The sequence below is a fragment of the Polypterus senegalus genome, chromosome 2, assembly GCF_016835505.1.
Source record: "Polypterus senegalus isolate Bchr_013 chromosome 2, ASM1683550v1, whole genome shotgun sequence".
Lineage (NCBI taxonomy): Eukaryota > Metazoa > Chordata > Cladistia > Polypteriformes > Polypteridae > Polypterus > Polypterus senegalus.
In genome coordinates, this window is record NC_053155.1 from 293,441,625 (window position 1) to 293,463,700 (window position 22,076).

The 22,076-nt window shown below is 35.6% G+C and overlaps 1 protein-coding gene across 3 annotated transcripts in view; it reads right to left on the reverse strand.

The window, feature by feature from the left end:
- The window catches only part of dclk1a (doublecortin-like kinase 1a), a 401,030-nt gene that overhangs the window by 8,864 nt on the left and 370,090 nt on the right, over positions 1-22,076 (reverse strand). For all 3 annotated transcript variants that reach the window (XM_039745796.1, XM_039745798.1, XM_039745797.1), the window contains 10 exons: positions 21,728-21,815; positions 21,162-21,270; positions 18,939-18,996; positions 18,601-18,720; positions 15,989-16,135; positions 10,636-10,769; positions 9,892-9,969; positions 9,295-9,391; positions 6,033-6,113; positions 3,567-3,680 (listed from right to left, as the gene is read on the reverse strand). In XM_039745796.1, coding sequence (XP_039601730.1) covers positions 3,567-3,680; positions 6,033-6,113; positions 9,295-9,391; positions 9,892-9,969; positions 10,636-10,769; positions 15,989-16,135; positions 18,601-18,720; positions 18,939-18,996; positions 21,162-21,270; positions 21,728-21,815 — 1,026 coding nt within the window. The remainder of the gene's footprint in view (positions 1-3,566; positions 3,681-6,032; positions 6,114-9,294; positions 9,392-9,891; positions 9,970-10,635; positions 10,770-15,988; positions 16,136-18,600; positions 18,721-18,938; positions 18,997-21,161; positions 21,271-21,727; positions 21,816-22,076) is intronic.

The following is a 22,076-nucleotide window of genomic DNA, read 5'->3' on the forward strand; positions in this document are numbered from 1 at the left end:
GTTTATACATAGTAATACAGTCTGAGACCACATCACACCCTAACTAGGTTAGTCAAATCAAACATTTCCAGCCACAATCTCCATTCGTTAGGTTGGTCTTTATTTTTTTTAATTTATTTTTTATTATTATTATTATTTTTTTTTTTTTACAGTGCACACCCAGGCATTCCTTTCATCTCTCCTTTGAAGAATGCAGGTCTCTTCTCTGATGGATTGTTGCATTGAAACCTTACCCAAATACTCAATAGCTTTTAACTATTTGGTTGGAGATGTGAGGAAGCGAGATGTGTGGCTAATGATGTGACTGAAGGACTTGCAGGGTTCCTTAGGCCACTTGAGACCTGAATAAATTGGAATTCATCAACTTGCCACCTATCACAACAAAAACTTTTTATCTCTGTGTCACCCTAAGAGGCGGTAACGAATCTCCTCATACCCTCCTGAAGGTCCTGGAGGACTGCAGTGGTGGCAGGTTTATGTTCAAACCCAATCACTTAAATTCTGTTATCAGCACAGATCGGCTTTTAATTGTTACTTATTTCTTTGGCTATTATTGTGCATTCTTCTTTCCGTGAATATTATCCAAATGATTTGTGAACTGTAACAGATTAGTCCTTCACTTTTTTCTTCTTCTTTCTTGCTATTTCATTAAAACAGATACTTCATAATGAACATACATAGGTCTAAAAGGGAAAACATTAGATGACGAACTGCTGGTTCCTTTGCCAGTTACATCACTTTGCTAATTGGCAATTTTAAATTAAAGCAGTGAAAGCATTTGTGTAACACTAACAAAGCAATTAAGTGTTTGGAATCTTAGTTAACAGAAATGAAGCACAAAAATGTTGCTTGAGCAGTAACTGGCACAACAGAAATAACTGGATTTGAATTTATAAACTGGCTTGAAACAAAAACCTGCAGCCAATGGGGCCATCCAGGACTGAACTTTCATACAAGTTAATATGCAATATACAACTGTGTGTTGTTGGGCTTTAAAGAAGCAATCCGGTACACAAGATCATGGTACATAATTTGTTTTGTTTAGATATTACATTTTAATCATGCTTGATGAAGGGCTTTTTGAGATTTACTTAAGTATATTGTGATGATGATGATAATAAAGCAGTGTTACCATTTTTTCCCCTATTCAATCAGTATTTGAAGAAAAAAAACCAAAGTCTTGTATAAAAGCATTAATAATGTATTAATAAAGGATATATTTATCTATGGGTCAAGAACAGTCGTTAACAGGGGGCTGGCTGCTCATTCTTTATCTAAAGCTCTTGGCTGCCACCTGCAGGACTGGTGCAAAATGTACATGTTTAACAATTGAGCAAAACTAACACCTCACAGATTCAAGGACACGGATTTTATTCTGAGCTGGTTTTCACCTTTTTGTTTTTCATTTAGATACAAAGATTTTTTTACACCTTTTTTACCTTCTTTTATACTTGTGTCCCAGCATTTAATGAAACTGTATAGTGTGAATGCATTTAATTAGGTTTGAAGCTCTCTTTTGGCTCCTCTATTGCACATACATTCAATTTTAATAACCTCCTCCCCAGATGATCTACTGATTTTACAAGTAACTTCACTCACAAGTGGCCCTCCATACTTTTTGTAGATTCTGACCTCACCACAGCAATGAAACGATGCTACCTAGTATTAGGAGTGAGCTTCAGAATGCAGAGCCTCCAATTAATTTTGAGCATACTAAACGTACTTAAGATAGAAATCTAAAATATCCACATCTACCTCCTCTCTATTCATTTTAAAAATTCTCAGTGACCGATTGCAAAATCTTGCGGTCGATTCACATTTTAGATTTGTAGATGCATCTTGTGGTAAACAAGTGTCAGATAAAGCCTCATGTTGAAACACTTCCAGGCATTGTTAGCAATGGTGTGGAAGAGTGAGAGAAGAAGGTCTATACTAGGAAGTATAACTTTCTGTTCAGACACAAAATAATCCAATATCTGAGCTTATAAATAAAAAAATGATGAAAAAAGAAAATTTGATAAAGACAGACACCATACATATTGCAAATAATTGGGAATTCAACCATAAAATTAATAAGAACTGATTCTGGATTATAAAAAAGGTTGTCGTCTTTCCTACCACAAAGAATTCCATTCTACTCAGCTGTTTTGCTGATGCTGCCTTTCTGGTGTGTTTAGAAAATGCTTAAGATTATTGGATCATTATACTACAAGCAACAAGCACAGCCGGGGTTGTAAAACTGGCTTGGTTATTAGTAACCTTTCTTTTGATTTACATCTTTTCCCCTGTAACAGTTTAAAATGCTTTATACTTTTTTTAGTGTTCCTGGACACCAAAAGTAGCATTTTGTTTGTGTGTGTTTGAGGCTGTGTATTGTATAGTACTTTTGTATTCATTCTAAACTTTGTTAAAATCTATTCTATAGTTCTTGCTAACCAACTATATTTCAGATATAATTGTATGTAGTTTGTTATAAAAAAAAGATACACAGTATGCAAATGAAAGAAACAATTAAAATTTGGATTGTAAAAAACTGTTTTCATTTGCAACTCCTTGAAGAGTTTAGATTTGCAGATGTAATCGATCCCAGACAACAGTGCTGACAGTCCTTTTCAAATTAAAGAAAGAAAGAAAGGAAGAAAGAAAGAAAGAAGACTGTACAGTTTTAAAGTTTTTTTTTTTTTTTAGAAAACAGAAGATGACTGTACTGAAAATGATGTTCAACGGCAGAGTGCCAAAGTCAGCAGGAATGCACGACCGCTTACAATGTACTTTGATGGAATAGAAAGCTGATCTTCTTAAATAATGAGGTTGGATTTGTTTGCAGTTGGTGGGCAAAAATACCTTTTTGTCATATGACATATTTATGAAGAAAAACACATTTTTAGCATTTTTAGTGCGTTGTTTTTGTGGAGGAACAGGGACAAATTTAGTTATAAACAAACTCATTTTCATGATAGTTAGTTTAGAACTGCATCCTGTGAATGTCCCTTCTTTAGCACTAAGGAAAATAGTGTTGATGTGAAAATATCTCGGACATACTTACCATTGCTTCAAGAATATAAATGTCAGCTGAAAGAATGGTGACTGGCATTATCCCCAGAAAGACTGGCTAAAAATGTTTTCTAAAATGCTTAAAAATAATACGTTATCTGAGAACGAAGAAGTCAAATCACTGAGCTGTGCGAGGTTATTCCCCTTTTGTGTTCTGCCTTATGCACCTGTTACTACAATAGTATGAAAATGTTGTAGCAGTGGTGCAAACTGCACTCTCTGTAGTCAAAGTACAGAAATGTACTAAAAATGTTTTGGGTTGCACATTTTTACTCAAACCAACTTTATAGTTGTAGTAAGTTAAGGTAGTCTTGCATCTTAATAGCCTACTTAGAAATTACTCTCTGCTGAACCATTACTATACTGAGCACATTTCTTTTCAAATATCCTCATCAGCCCACAATAATCATTCAGTGTTGTTTGCCTTGACAAGCTTCACATTTGAAACCTTTGTTTTAAAGAAATATTCATATGAGTAAAATCAACTCTAAATGATGCAGAATATAACTTACTGTTATGACAGAGACCCCTGCTGTTGTACTGTTTGGTTTAGGTCCTGTATTGAAATGTTTCTTGATTTTTCCAGCTACAGAAAGTTGATGTTCGTTCTCTGGCATTCCGTCATCCTAAAATGGTAAATGAAAGAGCAGATCTGTTAAAAGTAAAATAAATCCAATTTAGTCAATATAGTATATACAAAATTCTCAAGTTGCCTTGGTCTTGAGTGTTCAAGGGACAGTAAATTCAATTAAATTAAAATGACAAGACTACATTAAATTAAATTAAAAATACAAGACTACATGGAGCTAGTCAATGACTTTAAATATATCATGTGGCACCTTCAAAGATATAACGTTGCAGAATGCTTTCAGTGCACAATATTCGCTAGGAGAAACGATGACTTCCTTCTTCAAATGGGATATTCCAATTTAGTCAGCTGTACTTGTTCTGCCATCTTCTGACAGTTTTGCTGTACTGCATGCACCTAATATGTTTCTATGGCAGAATTACAATTAGTCTATCAATTTTATTATATTTAAATGTATTAGACTATATTATTTATTGTGGACAAATCTAAAATATGGCATTGTTTATAGATTTTTTTATTTATTTATTTTTTTACAATTCCTACATTTTATACATTAAGTGAATAATGATTTAGCCAAAAATAAACACGTTCAACTACTATTCATTTACTGATCTGGAATTGCTTTATCTCTCTCAACTACACGGTGACATAAATTGGATATCAAAGTTGTATGAAAAATCTAAGTCATTTTACTGAAATTTTAGCTTTTGCTAATGCAAAGGCTGAATCCAAGACAAGTTAGACCTTAAGAAAAACAACAAACAGGAAACTAGCATTATGATGACAGGATCCCTTCAGCACAGATAAGTTGCCTAGTCAGTATAAAGGGGAAGAAGTATGGGTTCAGGTGTCAAGATATCAAAACCTGCTGCCCTCTGCTAGAAAACTGAAGTTAAAAGAGTGATTTCACTTTTCAATACAACAACAAACCCAAGCACACAGCCTGCCCAGCCAAGGAGAGGCCAGTTAGAGCCCAGACCTTAATCCTGTAGAAAATCTGACAATCTGGCTAGCTTGAACTCATTCATTAGAAGACTGAGATAAAATTGTAGTCAGTCAGTCATTTTCCAACCCGTTATATCCTAACTACAGGGTCATGGGGGTCTGCTGGAGCCAATCCCAGCCAACACAGGGCGCAAGGCAAGAACAAATCCCAGGCAGGGCGCCAGCCCACCGCAGAAAATTGTAAAGTTCATATGGCTAAAGTCCTCTGAAAACAGACTTGAAACTAGAATAGAAGAAAAATGTGCTTCCACAGTGTATTAATTAAACCGTATTCGCAATTAATGAAACAAACTGTCCATTTGTTTAGCGATCACATTCTGTAGGTTAGAAAAAGTGGAAAAAGTCTGACATGATTTGATTTTAACATTTACATCAATAAAGCCCGATGTGTCAACAAGGCTTGGTAGAATTAAGAAATCCACTATGTTTGAAATCACTTTTCTTGAAATTTGTTTCGATTTACATTCTTTGTATTTTGTGATGCTGGACTCCTTGTAAGGCACATTGTAAAATAAAAAAGGCCTGATTACTGATTCAGATAAAGAAATTTTAACTTAAATAACTTTTCTCACAATCTCCTTACAAAGGGTGTCTCATGATTGGGAGTTCTATGAAAGCCACTCAGGTGCCATCTTTAGTTTAAAACCCACTGTGGGTCTAAAACATATAAGTAAACCTAAAGAAGTCCATCAAGTCTGGTCAATTTTTTTATTTGTCTTAAACAAAACAAAAATATATGGAGCTGTGACTCGTCATCCACTGGTCTTTATTACAACCTGCTATGCACAGAAATGAAGAAATGTTGCACGGAACTAAAAAAATTCATAACACAGCAAGGTCAATAGAGATCAATAAAACAATTTGAAGACACATTAAGAGGACAATGAGATTTGGCTGAAGAAACTGAAGAGCCCAGCTGTTCAGAAGTGTAAAAAGCAAATTAAGTTTTATTAAGTGTACACAATAGAGTGAAATTCTTAATTTATATCAGTCCAGAACAATTATGACTACAGACTGGGGTGATGGGAATCTACAGCTTTGGTTCAAACACTGGTAATTTAGGAGCCTAAAAGCTCAAATTCTAGGTTAGAGCTAAACCTTCAATACACAAACGATAAGAGAACTGGTTCAGAGACAAACTTTGGTTGTTTCATCACATGATCCACTGAGCTGTCATTCTTACGATAATACTGGACACATGCGGAGATCTTAGTATGTTTTTTGTAGATATGGTATGTAGAATATGTTGAGTGTTCATTCCCTCATTAATACACAGCGGAAATGATGGCGCTCTACAGAAAGTCAAAATGTAGCAACTTTTTGTTATTTGTATTTCCAGCTGATCAGTTCTAAATGCTACATTTGGGTAAATGTCTACACTTACGTTAACCCATGGATGTTCCAAAACCTGCAAAGCAGAGAACCTCTGGTCTACTTCCACTTGTAACATCATGGTAATCAGTTCCTGCAAACCAAGGATGAAAATATATTGGTTAAATGACTGCATTAATGTAGCAACTTAAAATGTATTAAAAAAAACTCCAAAATAACCCACATGAGTCCATTTTCAAATTAACAATTTAGCATGACAAGAGAAGTGGACTGAAATGGTGATAATATTGAACTGATCTGCGTGTTTCATTCCCAAAAGTCTATCTTCAAATTTCATTATTTTGTGTACAGTGAACTGAGCATGCCAGTAGGACATACACTAAATACAAATAAACTGAAATGAAGTGATACACACACATCGCTGTGCTGCTGTCATTACGCTTAAGGCAGTGAATCAAATTCCTGGCTGTGCTGCTGTAAATGTGGAGTTTAGCATATTCTCCCCTTGTTTGTGGCGAGTTTCTCCCTGTTTTCAAACATGCATGCTTAGGGACCTTCTTCCAAAGTGTTCAGGTAAGACAAATACCACCACGACGGGCAGGATAGGACGCTGTCACTAACTGTGTCTCTTGTTTCCTCCACAGTGTGGAGCCATCACCTGGATATGATGCCTAGCCGCGCTGATATAAGTGAGAAGTCCAGACATTGAGATCATCTTTGATCTGATGGAGTTACAGTGATGGGGCTCTCTGTGCAAGTAACCCTTATTGAATGTGCGAGGAATGCTATATTGTTTCATTTTTGTATCCTAGGGGACTTTTGTTGGTTGTGTGGGATTACCAATTATTAAATGGATTTTGGCTATGTTGGCACTCCAAATACTACAAAGTCTCCATGATTGTTTGGTTCACACTGTACTCTGGTTATCTCACATATGCCAAAAATGTGCAGATTAGGTTGACTAGCAATTCTAAAGTAACCTTGTGTGAATGAGTGTGGTTCCGGCTGTGATTCACTGAAGACCTCTTCACAATCTGATTTCCAAATTGTGCTCCAACTTTCACGAGCATGTAAATGATAAGATGGGAAAATGGTTTAATTGATGCTTGTTTTTTTATAGAACATTTTGAAAACAGAATGAGTGCCCCCCAGTGCCATCTATATCCATGTTGAATTAGCAGCATTTATTTTTTAAACCCATACATAAGTACATTAGAGGGTCGGCTCAAGTTGGACGGTTGGGAGACAAAGTCAGAGAGGCAAGATTGCGTTGGTTTGGACATGTGCAGAGGAGAGATGCTGAGTGCATTGGGAAAGGGATGCTAAGGATAGAGCTGCCAGGGAAGAGGAAAAGAGGAAGACCTAAGCGAAGGTTTATGGATGTGGTGAAGGACATGCAGGTGATAGGTGTAACGGAACAAGATGTAGAGGACAGGAAGATATGGAAAAAGATGAACAGCTGTGGCAACCCCTAACGGGAGCAGCCGAAAGAAGAAGATTTTTTGAGCCCATAAAACAGCAAATGTAGTTAAAGACATTGACTGGAGTAATTTACATAACCTTTGGTCAGCTGCATGGGGTAGGCATTGAAGTTTTCAGATTTTTGGCAACTCTTAATTTCCTAAATCCAGCCATCTGTTTTTTTTTTTTTAACAGTCATCACATTTGTTGTCACAAGTGCTGTAGATAATCTTTCCAGCATCAGTTGCCAGTTCATCCCAGGGCAAACTCTTGCACTCGTACATGTTCACTTATAACAGGTAAATCTAGAGCCGATTGCTGGTATGCATATCATCATAGGTTTATATGGCCATTACTGTCACATGCACAGAGTACAGCGAAGTTCTCACTTGCAGGTGGTAATCAGCATGCAACATGCCGCTAATCTTCATGCATCAAGATTTACCACCTTGAACCAACTCCCAAGACGACATCCATCCAAATTTAAGGATTTATTAATCCAAGTTTAATCCCAGTCATATAAGAGCTCTTTATAATAGTGGAGATCAGAAGGGAATCTCTAAACAAACACATCAGATCAGACCTTGAAATATACATGCAAGCTGAGAATAGGAAGGTGTGGTAGATATGTGATCACACTGTCACCTGGACTAACAAATCTTTAAATTTCTGCTGTGAAATGCAGATGGTATAGCCAGACGTTTGCATAAATTGCATGAATCTGTGGACCCTTTCTGCCTTGGGTCACTGGTAAAGTGTAGTGGTGGTTGTGTAATAGAGTGGAGAATGCTTTCTTAGCAAACAAAAGATCTCTGAATAGCAAACAATGTAGAATTTGAATATCACAGTGTAACTACACTTTGTTGCTAACCATTTACATCCCTCTAGCCTTCATTAAATTGATACTTTCATCACGATAATGTCCCATGTCAAGAAGTAAACACCATCTTGTGCTGGCTACATAAACATTAAAATGGATTCAGTTTATTCCAATCACTTGCACAGTCCCTTGATCCTAATCCAATTGAGCACTTTTGGGATGAAGTGGGAGAAAAGATCTCACAGTAAGAATGTATGGCCTTAAAAATCTGAAGCGGCTGCATGAGGATTTTGAGTAAGCATAGGCCAAAATCCCTTAGGAATCATTTAGTCACATTATTGAATCATGTCTCAAAGAATTCAGGCAAAAGGAGGTCCTACCTCTAACTAGACAGGTGGATCTAATAAAGTAATTAGTTAGTAAATGTGCTGTAACCTTGTATTACAATTAGAGGGTTAAGAAAATCTTCTGTGATGGACTGGTGCCCCATCCAGGCATTGTTCCTGCTTTGTGCCCAATGATTGCGGAGGTTTCAGCTGTCCTGCGACCCTGCCCTGGAAAAGTTGGCTATAAAAGTGGACTGGATGAATAAAAATCCTTTATGCTGAAATAAAGATATTCTAATGTGGAGCAATAAAAGCGAACAAAAAAAAATTAAGGTGAATTAAGGTGAAATGTATGATTGCTTCCACTTTTAAGGGATTTAAGAAATTGAGGAAGTGGATTTTCTCCCCTCTATTCTATCTATCTTTATTTATTTACATATTTTTACTATTATTAAAGTGCTACTCTGCTGACCTAGTTCGCTTTCTCATGGGTGGGAGGTTGATTTGTTTCAAACCAGTTTAGTTAAACTTGATTTGCATATGGAATTTTTTTTGATTTTAATAAAATAAAAAATATATATGTAAAAAATAAATACAAAAAGATGTTCTTGTTCATTATGTCTGCTCTAAATGTGGACATTTTAATTCTACTCAGTGTAAAAGTTACTATTTCAATGTACAAAAAGCACAGATGATGATCATCCCACCTTTGCAGAATCTGAAATATTATCCCAGTATGGTGATGGAAAATCTAGCTGCCCCATTAAAATTTGGTCAAACAGGACTTCCTGGTCATCACTGCTCCTGAGGCAGAAATAAAAATAGATGGAGGCATGCAACTGTTATTTATCCACTAGAGGGAGACAAAAATGTTCAGAAAAATACTGGTATTGGAGTAGACATTTCAATTACAAGACCTTGCTTATTATGTTTATCTTTAACATAGTACAGTATAACTTACATATTGAATTGATTGTGCCCGATCGCATCCTCCTTTTTATAACTAACATCATGCTAAGCTGTTACTTGTTTTTACAAAAACAATCTCTTGCAAGGCGACATCTGCTGAAAAGCTGCTACAGACTCCAGTACAAAAGTGATTCACAATTTGAAATTCATCCAAGTAATATAACCTACTTTTGGCCAAGTATTTATTGAGTTTCAATTATAATACTTTATTAGTTCCACTAACATAAAAGTCAACTTACAACTCCTTTTTAAGTTATTCAGAAGAAAACTTTTAACTCACAAATGCGTATCCAACATGACTTCTGCAATGTCGCGACCTGTGTGAAAATACATACCCTCTGAAAGGGGGGAAGCCACAGAGCAGGATGTAAGTAATGACTCCAGCTGCCCAGATGTCTACTTTTAGGCCGTATCTGTAAAAAGATGGAAGAAAAGATGAACAAAATACAAACTATAATTAGCTTCTACTTCATACCACTAGGTTCAAATGTCAACGGGATATTGACCCAATATTTATATAACTCAAATATTTCTTCTGTTGTTAAGTAGAGAAGGTGTCATGGAAGAACAACAAAAATTCTCTTTGGTACTGTTCATCAGAAGGATGAGATGACCCCTAGGTGTATAACAACTAAGCAAGTTGTTTTTTGTTTTTTTAATTGCGGCAGACTTGATTAATTTTGTTTCGCTCCTTGACACAACCCTGTACTGTCTAGACTTCTTTAGTCATTTGGTATGGCACCATCCAGCTGATCTAATGGAGTGTTCCTTTGGACCGAGAGGCGGATTATGCATATCATGTTAGCTTCTGTAACATTCCTGGATCTTAGGATAGATAGCCACAACAAGCTGCCTTCACAACATGCAACTGAACTGAAAAAGCAAGTGGACTCTCTGTCAACTTCTAAAAAGATTATCGAGGAGAAACACAGAATGTCAAAGACTCTACAACAAATTTACTCCCTCTTCATAATGCAGACAGACTAAAAAAGCTGAGAGAATGAATGAATGAATGAATAAATAAATAAATAAATGAATGAATAAAAGTCACAGTGTCAATGATTTCTTCATTTACATACCCGGTTTCTGCAATTATCTCTGGTGCTACATATGTTGGTGTTCCACAAACAGTATAAAGAGGTCCATCCACTAAGGTGGCCAGGCCAAAGTCACCAAGCTTTAGAGATTTGCTACCATCTTGGTGTTCATAAACCTACAGGCAAAACAAGCAAAGCGTATAATAGAATACAGTAGCCGCTGGAGTTGTATTTTCCAGAATAAATAAATGCTTTCATCTCACGACTCTTCAGCTTGAAACATACAATAAATTATTACACACTGATATGCAAGGCATCACTTTGCAAACTCTCAGGGCAAGTAAAATTCCTTAATGTCTCCAATAAAGTAGAATAAAATCTTCATACAGACGTGACACCACAGTCTCTGTAGCCCTAATGTTAATTTCTTTAATAAATCATTTTATTTTTTCTTGTTAATGTTCCATTAGTCTCTCATTCTAATTCATTTTAATTTTACATCAATATGCATGTAATAATTAATGTTTGGCAAGAATGTATTAAGGTAACAGGCTATACAAAACACAATTCAAGAAAGAGCACAATAAATTTGGAGTAATTTCCAAATATAAATATTGCAGTTATATTGTAGGGCAGTGGTCTCAAACTTCGGTCCTGGAGGGCCACAGTGGCTGCAGGTTTTCATTCTAACCCTTTTCTTAATTGGGGTCTGAGTCTTCAAGAACAAATCAATTAATATTAATTCAAAAGAAGTTACAGTAATTACTAGCAAAATCTGGTCGCCAATTAAGAAAAGTGTTAGAATGAAAACCTGCATCTACTGTGGCCCTCCAGGACTGGATTTTGAGACCACTGTTGTAGGGTGTATGGAGTGAGGGACATACTAAATGACAGTTCATCCCAGCAAAGGGAGTGCTTATTAAATAATAAATATTGGCAACACCACTTACCAACATGCCCAACAAATTTTATCTTATATACTGGCAACAGAAAACATCTCACAATACACCAAATACAAACTGGATATAAGATATGGCTGGCCATGCACCGTTTCCCCAGAGCAAGAACACAGTTAGTAATATGCAGGTGGTAATGTGCATGTAGCTCACTTTCCTGAAAGTCCCTGCCCTCTTTCTGCTCTAAATTTGTCAAAAGATACACTCCCCTGCTCAGCTGGATGGAAAGCTGGCGTTCAAGTAGGCAAAATCCTACAATATGCGGCTACTATAATGTGTAGTCTGCTTATGATTGGACCGCTATTCCAAGTACAACTCTTTTAGATCTTACTTTCAAATTTGCAAAGAAAATGGTCTTGTGAGAGAAACACTTTGTCCTCATTTGCTTGTAATTGAAGCACAAGCAGAATTTTCAGTGAGATCAGCAGTACTGTTTAGTCTTTGCAGTTTGATGTACTTATTTGTAGGATTGGGCTTCACTGCTGACAGGTAACAGTTGAATACAACTGACTTTTTTTTTTTAGGATAAAGATAAATACTCATAGACATGTCTGCACCCCAGTGGACAAGTAACATTATTGCAAGCAGACTGACGACGAGTATCACTGCGACAGCACTATCTTATATCCATTGGATTTCAAGTTTATTTATAAGGAAGTCTCTGCAGCTGCAGGTTTTCATTTCAACCACTTTTAAAATAATTGAATCATTTTACTTCTGTTTGATCTCACTGTTTAAGTAACTGACATATTTTCTGCCTTTATTCGGCATACAGAAAACTACAGTAATGTGAGATTTACATATGTAAGAACTGTAGAAATGTTTGTATTTTTGCTCTTGTTCTGTTTGTACTGTTGCTATTGTATTCTTGCTATTTTTCTATCAGTTCACCTTTTTACTATTTGCTCCCTTAATTTGTAACCTAATAAATGACAATAAAGGATGTGCAGTTCAGGCATGGCTCTGAGGTTAGGGATCTGCACTGGCAATCGAAAGGTTGCTGGTTTGAATCCTGTAAATGCCAAAAGGGACTCTGCTTTGTTTGGCCCTCAAGCAAGACCATTAACCTGCAACTGCTGAGCACTTTGAGTAGTGAGAAAAGCGCTATATAAATGCAAAGAAAGAAAGAAGAATCAGAGCAAACAAATCTCAATACAGTAAGGACAGGGCATCTTCAGTTTCATCTACTGTAACATTCTCATTAATAAATAACAGCTTAAATAATCATAATAATCAAATCAATTTTGTACAGCGCTGTAATATTTTATGGCCTGAAATGTAAATTTGCTGGTATTAATGTCATTAATGGTGCTATACAAAATAAAAAATGATTGACTGATAGAATGATGTAAAACACCGGAGAAGCCAGTAGGCACTTTGCCACAATGCATACAAAAAATACTCTTGATCCTAGAAGTATACTTGGAGCCAACTCAAACAATAGACATATTGCATACGGGAGTGCAAATGACCTCCCTCTGTCAGCATGGAGTCAGACTATCAAAGGGAGGTTAGCTGAAAGGAACAACTATTGGCAGGGACATAAAACAGCCAGAGAAAAGGTTACAGGAGCGCTGCTGGTGTGTTATCCGGCACACACAGAAATCTTTTTTTTTTTTTTCTACATATGGCACGTTCATTTAATCTGTCTAAACTGTTTAGGTAGTCTAAAGCAGCTCAATGCGATGTACAATATGATACAGTATATAGTACTCTCTTTTGTCCGATTCCTTATATTGTTTCAAAAATCATGAAACCTGCCACCCGCCATCCCTCCACTTTACATACAGTTAGGCCATATCTGATTATATTGGTCTCACGCTGCCTCCCTGAATGTTACAGGGGAGTTACTTTAGTATTACTTTATTCTCTGACACTGGATTAAGACAGACAGTAAGGCAGCAATAAAGCATGAAACTCCAAGTCAAACATTTAATTTGAAAAGAGGCTGCTTTAAATTTTATACCCGCAATAAATTAGCTCACCAAGGATAGCAGGAAGAAAAAGTGAGACAAATAAAATGGCATCATTATGCAACACTGCAGTTCTGTAGCTGAGTAGGAGGAGGAGGAGGAGACAAATTGCTTGTAGTTCAGTTGGCAATAAAATGAACCATTTGCTAAATGGTTGGTGATAGCATTTCCATAAAACAAAAATTATCTAATCACCCTAAAACACTGCCTCAGCATTAGACTTTAAAAGACATACAGCATTTGATCACTGTCTCTTACAGCGTTTCTTTATATGTTTTAATTTCTTTTAGGACATATTGTCTTGCGTGTGTGTGTCTTTTTTGCCTGTGAAAAGCAATGGTCAGTACGTTGCATTAATTGTGTTATTGCTAAGGTAAAAATACCAAATTTGATGTAAAAATTATGATTAGCTTCTTATTGATTTATCTATATGGAGAAAAAAAGGTGTCCTGTAATTACATTAGATTATGTAATGAAATCTTATAGTGGCACTTGATCAAAGAACAGTTCCTTTGTAATGTTATTATCCCTTACAAAAATAAAAGATACACTTTTCTAAGTTCCACAAATGGTCTGCATAGCTGTTTGTTATTTCTTCTGAAACCGCGTATTGATTTAATTTAACAACTAACTTCACTGGTATAAATAAAAAAATGCCTCCTACAGCTTCTCTAGTTTCAGGTAGTTTAAGACTTCTTCTTAAATAATACATTTGTTCTTAAATGCACAAATGAGGAATAATCCAAATGACAACAAAAGTAACAAACTAAACTGACAAAGAGAAATCCACGGCTCCTCTGGAGCTCTCCATACAGGTCTTATCCTCTTTAACTAGAATGTGGAGTATGGAGTACAAGTCCAAGAAAGTTATGCTCAACCTTTATAACGCACTGGTGAGGCCTCATCTTGAGTACTGTGTGCAGTTTTGGTCTCCAGGCTACAAAAAGGACATAGCAGCACTAGAAAAGGTCCAGAGAAGAGCGACTAGGCTGATTCCAGGTCTACAGGGGTTGAATTATGAGGAAAGATTAAAAGAGCTGAGCCTTTACAGTTTAAGCAAAAGAAGATTAAGAGGTGACATGATTGAAGTGTTTAAAATTATGAAGGGAATTAGTACAGTGGATCGAGACTTGTATTTTAAATTGAGCTCATCAAGAACACGGGGACACAGTTGGAAACTTGTTAAGGGTAAATTTCGCACAAACATTAGGAAGTTTTTCTTTACACAAAGAACGATAGAAACTTGGAATAAGCTACCAAGTAGTGTGGTAGACAGTAAGACGTTAGGGACTTTCAAAACTCGACTTGATGTTTTCTTGGAGGAAACAAATGGATAGGACTGGCGAGCTTTGTTGGGCTGAATGGCCTGTTCTCGTCTAGATTGTTCTAATTCTAATTCTAATGTTAGCTCCCATAATTTCCTTCCATTTAAAGTGGTACATAAACACTAATTTCTAAGCTTAGTCTGTCTCTAACTCCCTTCAAGTTCTGTCTTCTGCCCATCTAGCCAGCAAGCCTGCTTATTTTCTGACATTAAGCTTACCGTATGTGGAAGTTCATATTACAAATGAAGTTAGGAAACTCTTCTTTATGCAAAGAGTTGTGGGAATCTGGAACAAACTGCCAAGCCATGTGGTTGAAGCAAAAAACCTTGACAGCCTCTGAGAAGTATCTGGATGAGATACTGGGAGAGTTTAGCTATTAGTTAAACAAATTGAGCTCAATGGACTGAATGGTCTCCTCTTATTTACCAGATTTCTTATGGTCTTATGTTCCAGGCGCCTTTGCTGTCCCCCCTGCCCTTGAATCTTGCTCTCTCGTTGAAGACATCTTTTAGATAGCTCGCTACCTAAAATATGATGTTTATGGCCTCCTTTATGCATCGGGCAAGTTGCACTAGCTTCCCGGTAGTCCTCCATGGCTTCAAATATTTATTTTTCTGGTCAGTCAGAGATAAATTCTTCTGCAAAATTACTCACGGTGTAAGGTATTTGAGCTGTTCAACATTAAAATACATTTTCATATTGTTTTCCCATTTTTTAAATTTTATTCAAATATTTTTCATTACTTGATATTTTTCACATATTGGCATCATCTAATTTTTCAGAATTTTTAGTAGTATGTGCATTCTAAATTAAATCTGGGAAAGTTAAATGTTTAAATACCAATATTCATTGCAATCATTTCCTCTCCTTTTGCTGTCCATTGGATTTTTTATACCTACACATCTCATTTTGACTTTAACATTTAAGATTTAATGTTCTTACTGGAAAATATCAAATTCATTCTTTGTCTAAATGGCCATTCTTTAATTTTATGTAGTTAAAACCTTCTTTAAAGCCTAAAGTTACCAATTTGTTGCTTAGCTTTTAAATAAGAAGAAAAATGACTGACAGAATCTGTAATTGGCAAGTATTAAAATTTTCAAAAAAAAAAAGCACAGGTAGATATAAACATTGAACTTACCAGTAAATTTTCAGGTTTAATGTCTCTGTGGACTATATTAAGGCTGTGCAGGTACTTGATAGCACTGGCCAGATTGTAAAGCATGCCACTGGCATCCCGTTCTGTGTATTTGTTTGTAGAGGTAATGGCATCAAACAGATCTCCTCCCTGAGGAATGACAGAGAAATGAATACAAATGCAGCTGTTTCAAAACATGCCAGGCATTTTTAAAAGCAATTTTATTCAGTTTAGCTATCTGAATAGGCCCTCATATGCAATGGCATCGTAAAAAATATGGGAGGGCAGTCAATGGGATTTCAATTTAAAAGAAAAAACGTGCACTGGAAGTGCTGGATATTTATTTCTCTGTGCCATACTTTAGATTAAGCCTTGGAGAAAAAGCTCCTCTGGCCATTATTATGATAAAATATGGCACATATCCATTAAATGCTGTGTGCCAAGCACTGAAGATGGACTGATGGGCAGAATACACCTAGTTTACTAAAATATTTGTAATATATGAGTGAATGGTGTTACACCTACAAAACACCTTTTACTAGTCTGGCACCATGAGAAATTACAGCATAATTAGTGCAACTCAATTTCAAAGTTTTTGAACACACAGATACATATATACATATACACACATATATAGATATATATATATATATAGATATATATATATATATATACACACACACATATATATATATACATATATATATATATATATATATATACATATATATATATATATATATATATATATATATATATATATATATATATATATATATATATATATACACACACACACACACACACACACACACACACACACACACATATATATACATATACATATACACACATATATACAAATACATATACATATATATATACATATACAAACATACATACATATATACATATATACATACATACATATATATATACATACATACATACACATATATATAGTGGCAGTAGGGGGTGCTATTGCTCCCTTGAACCCTCAGGTATGACTCCAAACACTGGATAAAAGTCCCAGACTGTTTATTATTTTTAAGCACAGTGCACCAAGCACCTTCCACACTACTCATATACAATAAACTCACAATCCCAATAACCACAATACTCTCCTCCTCGCCCAGGCACTGTCCTTTTATAGGCCCTGACCTGGAGGTGTTCCTGTCCCATAAGGCCCTGCTGGACCTCGGGGCGTGATCCTGCTGTCGGGAGAGCTCCTCCTGGCGGCCTGGGGGTGAAGACCGACATGGGAAGCCGGCAGTCCTCCACTATATATATATATATATATATATATATATATATATATATATATATATATATATAAACGTGTTTAATTAAATTTTTTGTACAAACTACAATTAGTCTCTTTCAAAGTACTCTCCATTGGCGGAAATACACTTATCTAACCGTTTGTTCCATTAATGCTCTGGTGGTTTCTTGTTTTACCTCTTCGACGTCAGTAAAACGCCTTCCTTTCAAGTCTTTTTTCATCCGAGGGAACAAAAAGAAATCACACGGAGCTAAATCCGGTGAGTAGGGTGGGTGGTTCAGGGTTGTCATACCTTTTCAATAACAATAGTTTCTGCAACACTTTTTTCAAGAAGAAAACAAAATTTCAGTGCCGCGTGTTGCTCACGATAATCGGCCATCGTAAAAAAACGACGCTTGCACAAAACTACTTTTACAAAATTCACTAAAAACAAGCACAACCTTCCAGACTGATGGCACTTGGCAGACTGACTTGTGAGGAGTGTAACTAGATTGCCCTAGCAGCCCAACCACGTACTACAAGTACCAACCTAACAACAACAAAATTTTGGTTATTTTTGGGTCCCCCCCTCGTATATATTAAATTAAAGCAGGCTTGAAAATTTTACGGTATACATAAAACACCCTTGCTTAGGAATGGCATTCATTAAAAATGAAATATTATGACTACATAGTTAAGTGTTGGATGAATCAAGAAAATTTAGCACAGCATTCTAAAACTTGTATAATTAAACTTGGGAGTCACAAGGGAAATGGAGCATATCCTGCTGGCAATGGGCTCAAGGTGGGTGACAGCCATGAACAGGGTGACACTAAATCTCAGAAGTAGTCAAGTAAAACCATAATGAAAAAAAAAACAAAAAACACAGGAACAGTGTATGGGATTTTTTTAATAATAACCATACCATACTACACGACAGCATGCTTAGTATTTTTGTGCAACTGATTTGGAAAAAAAAGAAAAAAAGCTGTTATATACTTCCTTGTTTGTAAATGTGTTTCTTCCAACCAGATGTCCAGTCACTCGCAGAAGCATACGGCCAATTTAGAAAAGTCAGGTAACCCAACACAATCATTTCAGGTATATGTGAGGAAAAAGTGGATTACATGGAAAAAAAATATATGCAAGTATGGGGAGAATGAACAAACTACACTCGGACAATGACCAGGGGTAAGATTGGAACTCAGGACAATGGACTCAAAACGCCTTAGCACTAGCCATCCCATCACCTATTCGTGTTTTACAAAGCAATCATAAACACACAAAAATAAGCAATAAAATATTTACGCCTGGGCCGATATAGGAAATTGCAATATCAGTTCTGTCTACTGACCTTAACAAGCTCCATGACCAGGTAGAGCTCATTATACGTGTCCATCTCTTCAATTAACAACACAATATTTGGATGTTTCACCCTTCTAAGAATAGATACTTCATTCTGAATCATATGCTCCTGCAGCAAATAACAAAGAAGAAATGAAGTAGTAGAGAATTTTTTATTTAAATAATTCACTTAGTGAAGTTAAAAAAAATATTTTGTAAGTGTAAAGTAAATAAAACAACTTAGAATTAAATATTCAAAAATGTGCATGACAAGTAGTATTGAACAAAAGAACTGATTATTTCAAATCTTTGTCAATTCCACTTTTTGGTTGAGTACAAATTACTTACTTTGCCTCGGCATTTACTTTTGTTAATGATTTTTAATGCGTACTCTCTGCCAGTGGACCTGGTAAAGAAAGAAAGAAAGAAAGAAAGAGAATATACATCGTTAATAAATGCACAATAATATATACTACCTGTAAGTAATAGCAGGACACCAGATGAACAAGTATTTGGACTAAGTGAGAGCACAAACTTCCATGAAGTTCGAAACACCAATGAGTGTTTCAGTCCACATCACAGTAAATGTATTTTTTTGGATAGTAAAATTGATGCCTTCCCTGACATCAGTCTGCCAGAGAAGAATTACTCCATTAAGAGAGGTAAAGTAACTAAGGCATTGGGCTTTCAACCACAATGTTGCCGATTCAATACCTGCCATTCCCTCACAGTTATAAAGTCTGAGCAAGACACTTAATCTGCACGAGCTCTGATTGTACAAAATATAAACGAATGCAATAATAATGAATGCTAATCTTAGAATCATCTTAGATAAAAGGTGTCAGCTAAATGCAGTATTCAAAAATAATCTGTTTGCACAGGAACAGAAAAGTTTGTCCCTCCAGACTAAAAAAAAGTAAGCTCTGCAGTGCGATGCAAAGCGGCCCCAGCTTTCAGGAGTCAGCAAAGGAAAACTACAAGGTTAGTAAAGAAATAATTACCATTACCTGAGGAACAAAAATGTTATGCGTTACTGGAAAATTAACTTCTCAAGTGTGGTTATAAGGAGGAAGACTCTCAGAAGATGCACAGATTGAATTTATTTTTGTTTGCAAAATGTGTTTCTACTTTTACTGTTTTACTTTGTACTATTAATCAAGAAGTCTACAGATTTCAGACTTTGTGCCTGGCCAATTGATGTCAAATACTGCAGTGGCTGTGAATATGTGACGTGTGTACTGTTTCCAAAGACACTGAAAATATATTTTGCTTGGGTGAATATTTTTCCATCGTCATCATCATCATCAGAGAAGGCTTTACTATCACTCTGTGACTTTAATGATGTTAGGAATAACTTTCAAAATACTTATACAGAAGTGCAGTGTTGGCACTGAGCCAAGCTGGTACACTGGGAGTTATGGAAGCACTCTACACATTACTTTGAAATTACAAAACAGAGAAATAAATAGGAGAATGTTGGGATTGAAGTGAAAGCAAGGCGGGATGAAGAATTCAGTAAGTACATTTCAACAGTGGAAGTTTTTAACGTCACTCTTGGGTACAACGAATCAATAATCTATGTGCTGTAAATTCTTCTCTGTCACCTACATGTTTGTGTCTGAGGCTTCCATTATGGTGAATTGTCACAATGTGCTTCTTAGATAAAATATTATTGTATACACAAATTTAGATTGCCTTTTTAGCTTTTATGGATTGTGTTATGAAAATGTACAGATTCATTAAAAAATCATAAAGAAGGAATAATTAGGCACAATATTTCCAGATCTAAAAAAAAATGTATAATAATTAAAAAAAAAAAAATCTAAACATTTGGTTATACTGGCAGCTTGTTCAAGACAGGCTTTCTCATTACATTCACTACTTGAACCAAAATCTGAAATCTTATTTATAATCGAATTGTCTTTGTCACATTTCACCTAACAAATAATTATATGCGAGTAGTAATTACTAATATAGGAAAAACTAGCTGAATTTTATGAAAAGATGCAAATTTAAATTTGGACTTAAATGACAATTTTACCTCTCATGAGATTCTTGCATCTAATTCACTTGTATTTTGAAATTTTGTTCATTAGTAGAAAAACTGACTAAATTAGTAAGAACTCTGCTTTTATTGTTTCAAAATGTCAAGCAATTCTAGGGCAAAAGACGTTAATACCACAAATTTGCAGAGCTCTATGAGGTAAATTCTACTGCGATTACTGTAACTGTGTTGACCAAGATGACTTAGATGATGACTTAGATGACCAAACATGTGTGGCCTATATTTTAGGCCACGAGAAATATTCACTAAAACAATTAAATTAGTGAATTTTACCCTGCAAATGCCTTCATTTTTTGTACACTATATTCAAGATATTCAATGGAAAATAAACGTTCCTCTATAATGTCCTGAGCAAATGAATCACAAACAGGCAAAAGAGCAGTACATCGTCACAAACTGCTCTCATATGTTACTAACAAGCGCTCACTTGTGTACCTCTCATTGGAAAAAAAAAATAAAAAAACATAGTTAATTTAATAAATTATAAACAAAAAATAAAATTTTACCTCTCAACACATTCTCGTACTACAGCAAAATTGCCATCTCCTATTGTTCTCCCAACTTTATATCTCTCTGCTATGGAAGCTGGGACTTGAGGACATTCATCCACCAAATCTATGTGATCAAAGTGTAAAAACAAAAACATATCAAGATATAAACCATGGTGAAAATAAGATATTTACAGAATAGAACTGTTCCAACTTTGATATCTTGCATTGGTCACCTATCCACAATCAAACACTCTTTCTCATGCAGATTGGCCAATAAAAAACTAGCTGGACTGAGGACAAATTTTTGTTTCCAAATAGACGTTACGGCCGCAGGGATGGTTCTGATACTGAACAATAATGGCTCGACACATCAAACACTGCTTCAGTTTTGTAACTTTAAATACATTCATTCTGCTTAGTGAGATAATAAAAACACAATTGTCCTTTTTAAACAGGTAAAAGGGTAAACATAATAACAAGGAAATAAAGATATACTGCCTGCTGTGAACTTCTGCATTTTTATGTCCAAAGGGATACAAAACAACTATTAACAACAAAGTGGATCATAACAATTGACTTACCGTCATTTCCTGGACCATCATTTTCATCCATTGAACTACAGACTTTTGTTGATGCTAAAGATATTGAAGACCCACTGTGGTGGGAGCTCTGCAGATGCATGTGCAGTAGGTAAGGAAAATGAAAAAGAAAAAAACAAAAAAAATGAGATGCCAGAACTTTTTTTTGTGTATAATTAAAGAGATAACAATATAAGGAGTTTACAATATTTAAAATTATTCCAAGAAAATTGTTCCAGTGTATTAGATATTATTAAGATCAAGTGTGTCCAAATCTGTGCCACACTTGGGTATCACTTCATTAGACTGAACTTCACCCTTGGTCTTGTATTGTAGGTGTTGAGCCTGAATG